We start from the raw sequence: 16,955 nt of genomic DNA on the forward strand, positions 1-16,955 counted from the left end.
ATGCTTCCCAAAAAGTAAGCTCCTTTAGCAATGGAGTATGTATTATTTAATTTCTATTTAATTAATGAAGTACATAATTAGACTCTGTCCCTAATTCTTCAGGGTATTGTCTTTGTTAGCAGTCTGCAAAATAAAATGAATTACCGACTCAAGATAAATACATAAATACATCAAAAGATAAATACAATGCCCAGAACCTGAGCATATTTTAGCTCCTACGCTACAGATAGCAACCATCAATTGGAACCGGCAAGTCTGTTGCTAAGTGCTGCAGTCGCTAAGCGGAAAATCATTTGATGGTGATGGATTTACAACATCACTTCCCACTTGGTCATTAAGTAAGCTACTATGGGTGGTTAAGCAAAACCTCACTTAAATGCGACTTGTGACTTCACTTCCATGTACTCCATAAACCCTGCTTGTCCCAATCAAGTTAGGAACATGGAAAAGGTGATGTTGCAAATCTCAGGACTGATCGCAAAGCTTTTTTTTTTACATCATCATATCTTTCAACTGTCATTCAATGAGACAGTCAAATAAGCAAGGCATAACTGCACAAAAGAGGATATGTACCATATAAATACTCAGTTTCTTGCTATATTTTTAAGGACCTGATAGTATCTTTAAAAATTAACATTTCAGACATTTTACATTGCTGTACCTGAGCTGGTCAACACACCAGGTCATGAATATTTGAAGAGGTAAATGTTTTGTGATGAGGCATTATTGGAAGAATTTCTATGCAACTGAATTATATTTTCCTTTCTTTCCTGTATTCTATGCTGCAGTCTTGGCTCATGCCGGCTATGCTAAAGAATAAGACAATAAAAGATGTATACATCAACACTGCTAATGGAATGAAAAGAGATGAGGAAAGCAACAATAAAGAAAGAGAAGGTTCCTGCCTCAATTTGAAGCGCACAATTCCAGAAATGTCTTAGCTAAAAAATGCACACACGTACACTCCAAGGACACTGTCATTGGTTTATTGTTAGGGCCTGCAGCTATTGCTTATAGTTCCCCAATAATGGCCTTCACATGCCACCCAAGTGCCATTATCGCTGTTGTGAATTATTATGATCAGCTGTCAAGAATATCACACAGTTTACAGCATTTTTGCAAATTCCGATATATCAGTATTGAGCACGTCCACCATGCCTCATCACTTCTACTTGTTCTTCTGTCAAGTGGAGCAGCTAACAAACCAGAGTACCCAAATCTGTGTTTCATATAATAGAATAGAGTAGGGTAGGGTAGAATAGAATAGAATAATATAGTTGGAAGGGACCTTGGAGATCTTCTAGTCCAACCCTCTGCTTAGGCAGGAAACCCTACACCTCTTCAGACAAATGGCTATCCAACATTTTCTTAAAGACTTGCAGTGTTGGGGCATTCACAACTTCTGGAAGCAAGTTGTTCCACTGATTAATTGTTCTAACTGTCAGGAAATTTCTCCTTAGTTCTAAGTTGCTTCTCTCCTTGATTAGTTTCCACCCATTGCTTCTTGTTCTACCCTCAGGTGCCCTGGAGAATAGTTTGACTCCCTCCTCTTTGTGGCAACCCCTGAGATATTGGAACACTGCTATTATGTCTCCCCTAGTCCTTCTTTTCATCGAATTCCTAATTCCAGAAACCATTTTAGCCTCCAGTCCAGTGGTGGGTTCTGGATTCCATTCCAACTGGAACGGTTGGAACAGCCCCTGAGTCACCCACATGCATGCACGCGACGTGCACACGCGCATGCGTTGTAGTGTCAAATGATGCAGTATTCCAAGTGTGGCCTTACCAAGGCATTATAAAGTGGTATTAACACTTCACATGATCTTGATTCTATCCCTCTGTTTATGCAGTCTAAAGCTGTGTTGGCTTTTTTGGCTGGTGTCCCACACTGTTGGCTCATGCTGGCTCACAGTTTCACTTAATGTTACATCTCAGCTAAGATCCTTTTGCTTATGGCTGTCTAACAAGCCAAAATCAGAGACTAAGGACAAATACTATTTTCTGATTCTAACTTGCCAGGAGGGGTATGAGGGACCCTGACTCAGATCTACTGCTAGATAATCCCACCTTTATTAAAATAACACATACACACAACTTTTATTTTTAGGAACGGAGTGTGAAGTGAGGAATCAGGCAGTCTTGATACACAGTACCTGGTTAAAAAGTCTGGACAATGAATAGTTTTTAGACAACACAATGACAGGACAAGGAACGTCCGATAAGATTTATTAAGAGGTTTGAATTATTTTAATATAAAATTCTAACTTGTTTGCTAGCCTTGGTCACTTTGGAAATAAATAATCTTTATTCTATATACAGTGGGATTATCTGAACTCCCCCCCCCACACCATTTTTAGCAAACTTTTAGCAAAGTTTTAATAGCAATAGCAATAGCAGTTAGACTTATATACCGCTTCATAGGGCTTTCAGCCCTCTCTAAGCGGTTTACAGAGTCAGCATATTGCCCCAACAACAATCCGGGTCCTCATTTTACCCACCTCGGAAGGATGGAAGGCTGAGTCAACCCTGAGCCGGTGAGATTTGAACAGCCGAACTGCAGAACTGCAATCAGCTGAAGTAGCCTGCAGTGCTGCATTTAACCACTGCGCCACCTCGGCTCTTAACATGCTTCAGCCTGACAAACAGCAACTCTGTCATTAGTTGCTTGAACAATCTCATGATCTCTTTATTTAAAAGAGGTTTAAAAGAGGCCTGTGCTACTTGACTTAATTCTATTTCACCTGAAGTTCAGTGCGCAGAGACTCTTCTAGGCAGAAAAGTGGGGTTCTGACTACTGAGTAACTATTGCAAAAAATGGGCTCTCCAAAGAAGTAGAAAACATGGTGAACTTTATTCTCCTCAATCCCTTGAGCATTCAGGGAGAGAGATTGACAATAAAAACAGATTGCTTGGGGCCTCAACAATCCAAACAATCAAATTAACTCTAAGAATATCTAATTGAGGAAATAAATGGATCCAGAAGCAGCGATTTGAGGCTTGTTCTCTTGCTGTTATAGTGTCTAAATACTTGGCTGCTAGCATATGGAATCTCCTTACCTAAGTAATCCCTGGCCTCTTTTGTTTCTTCTTAGTAAGGCTTTCCAATGTGAGGAGCCACTTTTCTTTTTCTCTGTCTGGGCAATGAGCTGAGCCAAGCAGCAGAGAAGGGTGTGGGAGGTTGTTTACATAGGCCTGATAAAAGTAATCCAGCAGATGCTTTCTCTGCAGGTTTCTCTTTGTCGTCCTATGCCTTTCTTCTCCAACACCTCCACTCATCCTCCTCTTTCTTCAGAGCAGTCTTTATGTTTAGCAACCAGAGTCTGCAGCAAAGGTGAAATCAACTTACCTTCGCTACCGGTTCGCAAATGCGAGCGCACACGCCACCTCCACACATGCGCCGGACCTTCCGCGCATGCACACAATGTCAAAACGGGACATGATGACCTCCGGGTGGGTGGGTGGAGCCTCCCGCCGCCACCGCTTCGCCCGAACCGGATAGAACCGGCTGAATTGCAGCACTGGTCTGCAGGTACTCATAATCTGGAGCAGTGTTTATCAACCATAGGCACTTTAAGATGTGCAGAATTCTGGGAGTTGGTCTATTCATCTTGACCAAGGTTGAGAAACTCTGATCTAGAACCATGGTTTACTCACAAGGAGGCAGGTGTTTTCCACACATCACATTAAGACAGGGCTGTCAAACTCGCGATGACATCTTGTCATGTGACGTATCACAACTTCCCCCCTTTGCTAAAATGGGGGTGGGCGTGGCCAGCATGTGATGCATCCACCCTGTGGTCCACGAGTTTGACACTCTGCATTAGGATTATAAATCCGGGATGGCGAACCCATGGCTTGTGTGCCACAGGCTTTATAGAAGCCTGGGGATGGAGAAAAGAGCCTCCCTGCCCCCCCCTGAGGCTTCAGGAACTTCCCTGAAGCCTCCGGAGCGCAAAAAACTGGCCCTATGGGCAAACTGGAAATTCAGGAATGGATTTCTGGTTTGCTCATAGGGTCGGTTTAAGCCCTCCGGAGGCTTCAGAGACCTTCAGGAGCTTCCCTGAAGCCTCCAGAGGACTAGAAAGGACCCTACGAGCAAACCGGAAGCCCCTGAAGCCTCTGGAGGGCCTCAGGGGGCGGGGGAGGCTCTTTTCACCCTCCCCAGCCTCCTATAAAGCCTCTGGAGCCTGGGGAGGGCGAAAAAAGCATGCAAAAAATGGGGGGAGCGCCTCTCATGCGGGCATGTGCACTGGGGTGTTGCACGACTCCCCTGCGCTCCCCCCCTTATGGCACGCGAGCCAAAAAAGTTTTGCCATCGCTGCTATAAATAATAGGTTTTCATTTTTCATTAATACTACTTATTCATTGTTTACAATATTTATATTTATAAAATTTATAGCCTAGGCTCGTGATGGTGAACCTATGACACACGTGCCAGAGGTGGAATGCAAAGCCCTCTCTGTGGGCACAAGCGCCATTGCCAGCTGCTCTTCTAGTTTCTGGTGTGCACATGTGTACCAGCCAGCTGGTCTTCGCAGGCGCCAGAGCCCCGGAAAACAGTCTGAAAAATGCCCCCAAAACAGACCATTTTTGGACCTTTCTCTGGACTGTTTTCAAGCCATTTTAGGGGGCATTTCCAGGGTTTTTGGGGCGGCATTTCAGGCCATTTTGGGGTCATTTTAGGGTTTTTTTGAGACATTTTCAGGCCATTTGGGGGGCATTTTCATGCCCAAACAACATCACGAAAACAGCCCCAAAACGGCTTGCAAATGGCCTAAAAACGGCCCAAAAATGGCCTGAAAAACAGCAAAAAACCAGCCATGCGCACACAGGCCAGCTGCTCTTCAGGTTTCTGCTTGCCATTTCTGCACAAATTAAGCAAAATCCTTCAGCATCTTATATAGAAAAGACTGTACTTATATGTTATACTTGCCTTCGTGTCATGATTATTTCATTCCTCAATGCTTATTTCTTTAGTCCCCAGGGATGAAAATACTTGTTTTTCTCTTGTCACCCCAGAAAGTTCAAGCTATATATCGCAGTAAGATAATGCTCCAAAAATAAGTGAAATCCCCCCAAAATTCATTCTCTTCCTATCTGAACCTCAGCAGGCAAATTGGAGATTAACACCTGAAAATGTAGTAAGTACTACATTTTATAATATCTATAAGTAACTTAATTTTCTCATTAACTCTTGACATACATACTGAAGGATATTGGCAAGAGAAAAAATGAACTGTAATATTCCATACTGTATGTTGCTGAGGTTTCTCATGCACAGAAATCAATATCAAAACTCATAGATTAGCCCATGAGAGCAATTTGAGGGTTTGGAATTTTCCTATTTCAAAAATGAAATCTTAAAAGCCCAAGGGAAGTTATTGCATTTCACAGATAAGAGATGGGACATCTTAATCCTCCAGGAGAACTTTTATCCCATGCAAGCTGCTACCACAGCTGCCTGTGTAAAAGCTAGATGTCTCTACGGATGAACATGATATGTAGCAGAGCAGATGTTCATGGACAAGATGTTATTTAAACAGTAGCCATCAGAGGGAAAGGAAATAGCCCATTTTGGAAGGGTTGGCAAAAGAAGGGTAATATTTGTTCTTTTCACTGAACAATTACCGAGCTAGTGAGGGTGGTTTGGAAAGCAACTACAGTTTACTTCCCTAGGCTTGTCAAAAGGACAACTGTTCTATTGAAAAAAGGAGGAAAAGGAGGACCAGGGTCTAATTAAAATCCAGACATAGCCCAAAGCATCTTCCTATCTCACACAAAGCCGTGGTTTGACCTCCCCATCAACATATATGAACTGATCACATGGCAACTGAGTCTTCCTACGAATCTGGCAACAGGGCAAAGGTTTGAAATATAAAGGTACTTTGGAGATGCAGGGCAACTGTCACCCATAAGTTCATTCATTAACTTCTCATTGTCCTGCAACATCAATAATTGCAGCAATTACCTTACTCCGCCTTATGTTTGCCTGCCATCTGATAATATTTCTGGGTACAGTTTCTATGAAATAAAATGCACAAGTGGCAAAGGGAAATATTGCACCATATACATCAAATTCTTTAATCATTTTTTTCCCCTGGAACGCTCCATATAGCTCCCTGTTCATGATCTCCCTGTTCATGATCTAGCCAAAAATATTTCTCAAGGGATTAGTATTAATTCTAATGTTGTATGTAAAGGATGTCTCCAGCTCCATACGTGTTAAATTACTGTCCAAAAGCTTTGCAACCACAGGGAAATGTTTTCCCTATCAGGAAAACATAATATTTTTATAGTCTGACAATTAAAGGCCATGTACCACAGAATATCAGGTCTATAGATTAAAATAAGTACATTCCTGAGGCTAACATTCCAAATGCCCTAAAGAACATCTATCTCTGTACCCAGACAAAACAATGTTCAACTGCAGTTGGAATGATTATATTAAAAATAAAAATAAAATTACTCAAAGAACATCTAGCTCAGGAGACATCAGCTTATTTTATTGGTGTGAGTTAAGACTTCCTATGTTTTATCATGTTTTCGAGTTTTAAAATATTACTCTCCAAAATCTAGCAGATTAGTATGTTAAGGATGAACTATGGCTACTACACATGAAGACACAACTAATTAAAAAGTGAGAGCTTCAATGTCCCATTCACCAATTACTGAGGTTATTTTTCAAATTTAACCTCGTTTTGCTACTAATTCTAAAATTCCTCAAACTGTTTACAACATTCTTTGCCCAAAACACCACAAATCTCCAACAGCACCTAACTTTTCACACTGTGTAGCTGAATAACAGTTACGAGATTATCAAATAAACGTCAAACCATTTCAATATAATAAATATTTAATAAAGTATTTCATAGAAGAAATGACAAAACAAAAAGTATATCAGATTGCAGATGCACACATAAATGAATTTTAAACAGAAAAAGGGAATGGAGAGCCTTTTATTAAAACAAAAGTATTTATGTGCACCTCAAAATTAACAATCTGCCAATTTGTTGAAAATGTTTTGGCTTCTCTTCGCTACCATTCTGAAAAATACTTCACTGAAGCAAGATAAGCAAGAGCTTATGAAGAACTGCAATCTGCTCCACTGATTGTACAGATAACCTATCCATGCAATATATAATGTATGATTTAGACTCCCTATGTTAGCTTGGTTCAATCAGTCTTTTGAGCTTACCTCCCAAAGTGCCTTGAAATCTTTCTGCTCAATGCGCAGGAGTTCACTGTTTTCTCTTGTAACAATGGTAGCATGACGAGGGGTGTTATCCAAGACCGACTCTCCAAACGCTGTCCCTATTCCCAAGGTGCATATTGTCACAGCATCCTGTGAAGCAGAGTTAAAGAGACAGGCAGTCAGCCTTTGGATGTCAAAGGATGTAGGAACCACTGTCTTGCCAAAGACATACTATCTTCAGTTGGAAACAATGCTTAGGAAATGACAAGTCATTTCCTACAAATAGTGCATTTGTCCTTTAGGAAAGTCTTGTCCTAGTTCAAACTAATGTGTCTGTTCTGAATGTTTAGTCTACATCAACTAATAATTTAAAAAGTGGCATCTGTTCTCTAAAGAGTGGCTTTCTATTATCAAAGTCTAGTGCTCACATTACATAGTGTTACCGTATTTCTGCTGTAACAAATCTGAACACCTACTACACGGCAGCAAATAAAGAAAAGTCTCTTTGCTATCATCTAGTGGTTAACTGAAGTTTTGCTAGAGAAGTTCAGGCAAGTTTATGTTAGGTTGATGGGCAAATTGAAAATTCCAATACACAATACTTCTTCCCATTGGTAGGAGTTCAAATCCTTCAATCCTGAGATTTGATTCAGGATTCAGAATCAACCATTTGGAAGGTTAGTCAGCCTTCCATCTTTCCAAAGTCAATAAAATTAAGAGTCCAGATTGTTGAGGGCAATATGCAGTCTCTGTAAACTTCTTAGAGTGGGCTGTAAAGCACTATCAAACGGTGTATAAGTCTAAGTACTATTGTTATTAAGTGGTCTTACCACTGCAGTTACTTCAGACTGCAGAAAGCCAATCCACTGTATTTGGAAACTTCCCTAAATGTTATACCGCATTATACTTCCACAACTTTTTCAACATCCTGCTTTACTGCAATTACTTGTTTATTTAATTTCTGGACAAAAGCAGTGTGTGTATGTATGCATGTAATGTTTGCTTGCTTGCTTGCTTGTTTGGAAGGATGATACTAAAAAATAAAAATTAATAAATGAACAATGGGACCAAGAATTAGGCATCTTGTTTAGTCTTCGTAGTTACCAATATGCAAGGCATTACATTCAAAATGTTCTTTTTGTTCTTACTGTAATATTATTTGTATCTTACAGGTCCTCACCTAATTATTTCATCTTTGATTCATAATTTTTCTCTCATTCTATTAACAGTACTTTGATGACTCGTTATCTTTAACATTTTAAAAACATAGAAAACAGCCTAATACCAATCTACTATCTTCCCAGCATAATATCCCCAATATTGAAAGACTATTGATTCTACCCTTTTTTTAAACAGAAGCCCTGTCTACTGATGCCAATATTTTTTGTTCAAAAAACCCTGTGCTCTATCCATTGAGCAAAGAAAGCAGTTCATAACAAACCATACTGAGTTTAAAATAACACATGTGTCATAACGTCATCATGCAAATGTCACAATTGTGTAACGATGGTATGACATTTGACGCTTCTACATACACTGTATTACTTAAATGATGGTTTCATGAGGTACTTATTGTCACCTGCCACTCCCACTTGAATGGATATGAGGGAGCAACGGCCCTTTGCCATCGTGAGAAATAGAACATTTGTAAAAAAACAAGAGATATACAGGACATGATTATCACAGGCAAGATCGCAATGAACACATAGGCAATGGTGAAGCTGGCATTACAATGTAATAATCTCTTAAATATTCAGGCTTGTTCAATGCATAAACCATAATTCGCTTCACTTCTTTTGTCTGAAGAGATGAATTCATAAGATGGAAATAAAAATAATTAATTGCAGAGGATTCATTCTGAAAGGGAGATTTTCAATTCCCGTTGACTTGAATTCAATAGCTGGCTTCACTTACTACACTAAGCCATGGTTTACTCAAGTGCAATGAGTTGACTAACCACAGGACTTCCATTTTCACAAAAACACTAAACCATATACTTTTGGTCATAGCACAATATGGAAAGTGGGGCAATTAAGAGAGGTGATACTGCTACTTTTTGTTCTATTTTCCCTTTCCATGAAAAATCAAACCTCTCTATAATCCTTTTTCAAGAAAGAAGTAAGAAAGACCTTGTTCAGAAAGTAAACAAATTGGGTAACTGGAACATTTCTTATGCCCTAGAAGTATGATTAATCTAATTCAGTTTAGAAAACATAATTCCGAAAGGTTAATATAACTGGAGAAGGAACAAAAAGGAAACGAAGTTCATATACACAACTGTAGATTTAGGGTGACTTAAAAAAACGAATAAAACATGAGGGACTTTTTTCTGGAAAGTCAGCAAGCTCTTTTGATAGCTTAGAGGCCAAAGGCACTATCTCTTTTTGGTGCCCATTTGTTTAATGGCACAAGCCAATTAAATGGTTTAACACGACTCTCAAAGAACTCCTGCTGTTCTCATGATCAGACCCTGAAAACATGATAAAACTTGAGGTGTTCTCTCTGGAAACTGAGAACTAGCAGATATCCCACTGTTGGCTGACAGCTGATGGGTTAGCCACTGAGTTTTCTACAGAAAAGGTGAGTCAGAAACTTAAATCATCTGGTTTATTTCTGACATAAAAGTTCAATTAATATATTGGTAAAATGTACATATGGAGGACTGCGATGCTATCTACTCCATTATCCACTTCCAAAGTGCCACAGCCCCATTGGGGCTCCAGACTAGTTGGCACAACCATGTCTTCAAAGTCTTTCAGAAGGCCCAAAGGATGGGAGCAGATCGGACCTGGAAGGGCAAAATGTTGATTAGAAAATCAGAAATTAATGTTGTAAGTCAAATTCTTCAGTCATCTATAACAAGTAAAGGTTCCCCTTGCACATATGTGCTAGTCGTTCCTGACTCTAGGGGCGGTGCTCATCTTCGTTTCAAAACCAAAGAGCCAGCGCTGTCCGAAGACATCCCCGTGGTCATGTGGCCTGCATGACTAAACGCTGAAGACGCATGGAATGCTGTTACCTTCCCACCAAAGGTGGTTCCTATTTTTCTACTTGCATTTTTACATGCTTTCAAACCGCTAGATTGGCAGAATCTGGGACAAGTAACGGGAGCTCACTCTGTTACACGGCGCTAGGGATTCAAAACACTGAACTGCCAACCTTCTGATCGACAAGTTCAGCATCTTAGCCACTGAGCCACGGCGTCCCAATGAAAAGTAAAACTGGTTTAAAATGTCAGTGTTCATGGAGAAACCTGAGTATTAAATAAGCAGTGGGAATTCTCTCACATCTTGAGGTTCTTCACTGAAGCTAACTACAGAGCATGCTTCTTTATATAACACATACCTAAACTAATAACATTAGTAATGGCTACTGATCGAGATGATTATAAAAGGGAACTAGACAAATACATGGAACATTAGAATATTAATAGTTAACAGATTTGACAGATAATTTCTATCTTCCAGCAACACCTAAAATACCATCTTGTGGGAGGACTGATGGAGGAGGCTGTCATCCTCATATCATGGTTTAAATTTCTTAGATCTATTGCCAAACTTAATAGTTCTGATCCAAAATAATTCTTCTGGATTTTCTCCGAAGCAAATTCTTTGTTGCAGCAGGAAAATTATGCTATTTATATTCCTACATATCATTTTCCATTGCCCATGATATTTGTTTGAGTCATCAAAATTAGCACAACCATTATATTATACCAAATATCATCTTATAGCACATTCTAATGTGTTATGAGTTAATTTATAAAAGAGAATCTGTTTGGTATAGTTAAAGAATCAGGATAGAAACCCAGTGTCAGCCTCTGCTTTGCTGCTGCTTCGGCTGCCATTGAAATGAGATGGGGGGGCATGGTATTTGGGAGGGGAATACTAATTGTGCTGGAGGAAGATTCTGGAGTTTCTGATGCCTGTCTTACTGCGCATGCGGAGGAGGTTTCCCGCCAAGGCCAACGGCACCAACATTCCATCTGGGTGATGCCTTTCAAAGTTATCTCACACCTGACATTTGGGAGAATTATGATTGGACTGTAACTGGGATGCCAAGGGGTGGGGTATGGGTTATTCTATATACCATTTGCTTTCGCGCCTAAATAATCAGTCTTCGCTTTGCTACGCTTCTAATCATTTATAATTAGTAAAAGTACACTTGATTTCTATCAATGGAGTCTCGTGGTTTTCTTTCCTAATTATTCAATGGAGGAGTGCTGACACCCAGCTTAGGACAAAGCCAACTGGGTGACTTGGACCAATCCTTCTATCTCAACCTTAGGAAGAAAACAAGGGCAAACCCCTACTGAAATATTCTCAAGAAAACATTTGTCCAGAAGTCTGATTCAAAGTGAAGAGGATGAGGATGATGCTACTTGGAACATCATACATCTTACAAAGGTTCTCGGTTGATACCTAGGACATTGGCAGCAACCATATCAACCATTAGCACCAGTCAATGGTATTTGTGATGCATTTTGGAATGTTCAGTTGACTGAGTTTCATGTTTAATGAATAAAGTTTAATGATGATGATGATGATGATGATGATGATGATGATGATGGTGGTGGTGGTGGTGGTGGTGGTGGTGGTGGTGGTGGTGGTGGTGGTGGTCTATGAAATTGTATTATATCTGCACCTATTTGTGATTGGTCTTGCACTCTAAATAAATTTTGAGTTGAGCTGAATTGAGTATGTGCCTATTTCCGGTTTAGACAACTCAGGTTAAATTAAACGTAGGTGCCTTTAAACCTATAAGAATTTGAAGTTTCCAATTTTACAGAAAACTTTTTTTAAGAAAGAGTTGACAGTTGCTCTGGGCTTTGCATAGCATGCCAAAATACCTTCAGAAGTGGGATGGTATTTTGCTGGCATTTATTTTTAATTCTTTTCTATTTTACTGTATTTGTATGTTTTCTTTTATTATATTTTATTATTTCATATCTATGTATTTATTTTTCCTTATTTTATTACATTTTATTTCATTTCATTTTCTTGTGGGAATTTGGTTCCCACAGGAATCTATCCCTATGTCTCAAAAGTGATAGGTCTCATTAGGCACCTATGTTGAAATGAGCTGAAATTCGTGAACCTTGTTTGTTAATAAAATTTGCTCGTCGAAAAAGGTGACACAAGACTTCCACTTTTTTTTGCTACCACAGAGTAATACAGCTCTCCTCCTACAATGGTTGCCTAAGTAGAAGGTGCAATATTGCTAAGAATTATTTCCTCAGTACTGCAGAGCCCTCTACTGATTGATAAAACTCTGCAGTCTATTATGTTTTTTCAGACTCAAAATCAAACACAAGAGGGAATTTCAGCAATGCAACTGATCTTGGGGAGTTCATTAGAGGGAGGAGGGATAAAGGGGAAAATATATTTTTACTCTTTAAAATACAAAAAAAAAGCCAATGCAATTTGTCCAGGACTGAATTGTTTGTTTGTTTTTTAATTTAGTCTATGCTTTAAATCTCTGTAAAGTTCAGGAAACATTTCTGCAATTTAATCCTCCTTAAATCCACTAAGATTAAAAAAAAAGTCCCAAAATGGTAGTCCTGCTCAATTTACTGGGCTCTGGTGGTTACAATATTATGAGGTGCACTTTACACACACCTGGTCTATTGTCACTATGCATTCAATAACAGCTTCTAGCATTATCCCAAGAAAGTATTGTTCACCTATTCTATATTTGGCTGGTATGGAACATACAAGTCTAAAAGTAACCAATTTTCCTTTTCTATCATCAGCTAACAATCCTACTTTATGAATTGTCCAATGACATCAGTATATTCTGTTGGTCTTGCCAATATGTTCAAATATTGTCAGACAGAAATTAACCCTGACGAACTTTCACAGAAACTACTTGGGTTAAAAAATAAGCTCAAAGAAAACCAGTCTTCCCTAACTTGGCATCAAAATTTTCAAAATATCCTCTTTCAAGACACTTCCTATCTGTTGGCATTAATATCTATATAAATCAGTAAGTCCTAAAGTCATTAAAGCAGCAGTCATACGACTGGCCAGATGTTCTTTGCTGGACTTCAAGGATCAGCTTTGAGTTGAAAGAGGGTGATTCTTTTTCCATGCCAACCTCTAGAGCCAATTCAAAGAGGACAGGAATGGGATGAAGCAGGATGAATGAGAAAAGGGATCTATCACATCCTTAAAACCAAATAAGGATGACTTATTTGATATGGCCAAAATAGAATGGCTGTTTAAAAACAAAAAGTTACAAGATGGGCTTTTGGGAGACTTGGTGGTCAGAAGATTCCAGAAATCCAAAATATGTACATGTAGTTGTTTTTTTTTTTAAAAAGGAGAAAAACATACTTTAAACACATATGAAAAATATGTGATACAGGCACCATGAGACTCTAAATATAATGCTTTCTAACCACATCGCACTCATGTTAGAAGCACCGAAGCCCTTCCAGGTTGAAAGGATTAGCCAGTGAAATCACTGTTGCCTAGGGGATAACCAGTTGGAGACTCCCTTCGTGTGTCCCCCGCAAGAGCTGCAATGAAAAATGGGAGCTCACTTTGCTCCACGACAGCATTCAGGTCTTAAATGGGGGCTTGCTAATCTCCAACCCAGCGACCTAACCACATGAGCCATCATGCTCCTTATGCTTTCTAATATACCTTATTTATATGTATTTTACTGCAACAGCCTACAGAAATATATACACCATTATGACGATGACATCTTACAGGCTATCAAGAGTTTCATCCATTAGGAAAATATTTCAGCTTATTAAATGAATTACATCACAGTCTTGAATATCTGGCTTATCCTCATTCATTCATTACCTTATTTTCTACGTCTCCAAGTGAAAGATACCTTTAAAGCATGTATGGTAGATGAAATTTTTTTACAAAAGGGAAATAAAGAACTGAATGTTGGCTCTCTCTATTTCCAAAAGGTTGAATTAGGGCAAAAACATTTCTCACTTTTTAAATAGAAGACAAGTCTTGGGGGGGGGGGGGAGATTGAAGTAATTGCTTCAAAAAAGGACAATAAGAAAACAGACAAAACAACACGTCTTTCTGGAATTGCTACAGGTATTTCTTCATCCTAAAAAAATACAAAAAGTATGTGTTTGAATTTTTAAGATTCAAACCGCGGTTCATAGAGAAGGAGCATGAAAAATATATCCAGAGGTATTTTTTGTTCTACTGTGTATGAATTGATGCAGTAATGGAATGGAACAGATTTACCCATTAACACCATCAGAAGATATATGATTGCAAATAAATTGTTCTCTCCATACTATCTTCTCTCTGCCAAGTAGAAAGAGGCAACTAAGAAGTAACATGAAAGATCTTAAACACACACACACACACACACACACACACACACACACACAAAAGGCCCAACTTTTGAGAAAAGTCCCTTTATTGATTGAAAGTCTTTCTCCCAAAAACAATGCTTGGGTCGTTTTCTTCAAGGCTACTTAAAAATTTAAAATGAATTCCCAGGATTGTCACTATGGATGTAGCTGTGTTCTGCTTCTATTTATTTTATTTTTCCCTGGTGAGCAAATGCAGGATCCATCACTGCCCCCTGAGAAAGGCATATCCCATTCTGCGAACTTTAAATCTTGGCTGCCTTCTAGCTGTCATCCATATTTTATATAGCCCAGTTATGTTACCGGTAATATAAATCATGGAAAAAATCAAAAATGCTGTAAAATAGTCTTTTCCTGATTTCTTATTTCTTCTTTTGCTTTTAAAATTGCTGAAACAAAGGCCATTGAAGTCAGACACTAGAGTTAGGTTTTCACATATAGTCAAACTATTCTCATTGTAGCACTTGTAAATTAGTAACTAAAAACCATGAATTACCATATTCAACTGCATTAGTTACTCTTAAAGTCACAGTCATTCCAAGAATCTGGGTTTCTATTTCTGCACTTTTGTCGAGTAGCCAAATCAACACTCCAATGAAGGGAAAAAATGATATTATTTAATACTGCATGGGCTCTTATGTGTGCTTATTTAATGTAGGAAAGAAAGAAAAAAAAACTTTATTCATTCTAACACTGCCCTCTTGTGGTATAGAATTCTGCAGATATTAACACAATCCAGCATAAAAGAAGCAAATTAATTTAATTTCCCCATGTTTATTATTCATAAGAAATACAAGTATCAGTAATACCTGGATTGACCAGTTACTTCAACAATTGTTGCTTCTATACAAATAAATCAAATAACTTTGAAGAGACAACAAAATGAAACCTGGGTTTTCACATTTTAAATTTTAATAGCTTTATCTCTTTTATTGTTTGATTGTTTGTTTTGCTTTGCAATATTAACGAAGACCAGATTTTGTAGAATTATAAAAAAATAGATTTATTTTATAGGAAGAGGCCTTAATTGAATGGAATGGAATATAATTGAATTGACTTGAACTGATTTAAAAATAAAGATAAAGGTTCCCCTCACACATATGTGGCTAGTCGTTCTCGACTCTAGGGGGCGGTGCTCATCTCTGTTTCAAAGCTGAAGAGCCAGTGCTGTCCAAAGATGTCACCATGGTCATGTGGCTGGCATGACTAAACACCGCTGTTACCTTCCCACCAAAGGTGGTTCCTATTTTTCTACTTGCATTTTTACATGCTTTCGAACTGCTAGGTTGGTAGAAGCTGGGACAAGTAATAGGAGCTCACTCCGTTACACGACGCTAGGGATTCGAACCGCTGAACTGCTGATCTTTCTAATCAACAACCTCAGCGTCTTAGCCACTGAGCCACCACGTCCCTGTGAACTGATTTAGGTACCACCAAATTTGGGAGCCACACAACATAACAAACAGAATAAAATAAAATATGAGTAAGGAAAGAATAAAAAAAAAACCATCTAGATAGGCCACAAATAAAAAATAGAGAAAATGGCAAAATTGGAAAACATACAGACTCCTGTGTGTCCAAAGAGCTCAAAGCACCCCAGATGCCTGACCGAGTGCTCCTTTGTAGGTGTCACACAGCCCTTGTGACACTAAAACTCCAAAGAAGCCTTATTAGAAAAGTAGTTTATAATGAAGGCAGAAAAATAGAAAATAAAATCCACAGAAGTAGAGCTTCATCCTGAAAGCATGTCTGTGAATGGTCCTTGCAGAATTAACTATATAGTCTCCAATGGAGTGTATGATGAAGAACTGTGGTGAAGACTTAGTCTCTTTCCTATGTGCGTCCAATATCACAACATGTGTTCTAAAGAAGCAAACTTTACACAATACACTTTATTCATATGTGTCCTCTGTAGAAACTGCTGGTTCTTTGTTAGAAATTATGGAATAAAAGCCATGGTACACAAGCAGACTTTTTGGAGTCAAGCCTAGAAAAGGAATGCCCTAGTACTGTACAGTCCTCTTGTTCAGCAAAAGTGTTCGTTTCCCTAAAGATAAAGATTCCACTTGCACCTATGTGCTAGTCGTTCCCGATTCTAGGGTGCTCATCTCCATTACAAAACTGAAGAGCTAGCACTGTCCAAAGATGTCTCCATGGTCATGTGGCCGGCATGACTGTATAACACCGCTGTTACCTTCCCACCAAAGGTGATTTCTATTTTTCTACCTGCATTTTTGAATTGAATTGAATTGAATTTATTATATTTCTATGCTGCCCTTTTCCCCGAAGGGGGCTCAGGGCGGCTCACAACCTAAGTCAAGGGGGGGGGGTACAAATAAGAAAAAAAAAAAAGAACACGAACAAAACAATACCACAATTTAAAACACACAACAACCATACCATTCGAGG

At 38.9% G+C, this 16,955-nt stretch overlaps 1 protein-coding gene and 1 long non-coding RNA gene across 2 annotated transcripts in view; one reads left to right on the top strand and one right to left on the bottom strand.

The window, feature by feature from the left end:
- The window catches only part of RAPGEF4 (Rap guanine nucleotide exchange factor 4), a 190,658-nt gene that overhangs the window by 144,944 nt on the left and 28,759 nt on the right, over positions 1–16,955 (bottom strand). Inside the window, exon 4 of the mRNA XM_087709067.1 lies at positions 7,196–7,342. Coding sequence (XP_087565193.1) covers positions 7,196–7,342 — 147 coding nt within the window. The remainder of the gene's footprint in view (positions 1–7,195; positions 7,343–16,955) is intronic.
- The window catches only part of LOC148049357 (uncharacterized), a 354,694-nt gene that overhangs the window by 38,601 nt on the left and 299,138 nt on the right, over positions 1–16,955 (top strand). The window lies entirely within an intron of this gene.

The sequence above is a fragment of the Thamnophis sirtalis genome, unplaced genomic scaffold (assembly GCF_051295495.1).
Source record: "Thamnophis sirtalis isolate CommonGarterSnake01/CBP01778 unplaced genomic scaffold, rThaSir2_p1.2 scaffold_1, whole genome shotgun sequence".
NCBI classification, from domain to species: Eukaryota; Metazoa; Chordata; class Lepidosauria; order Squamata; family Natricidae; genus Thamnophis; species Thamnophis sirtalis.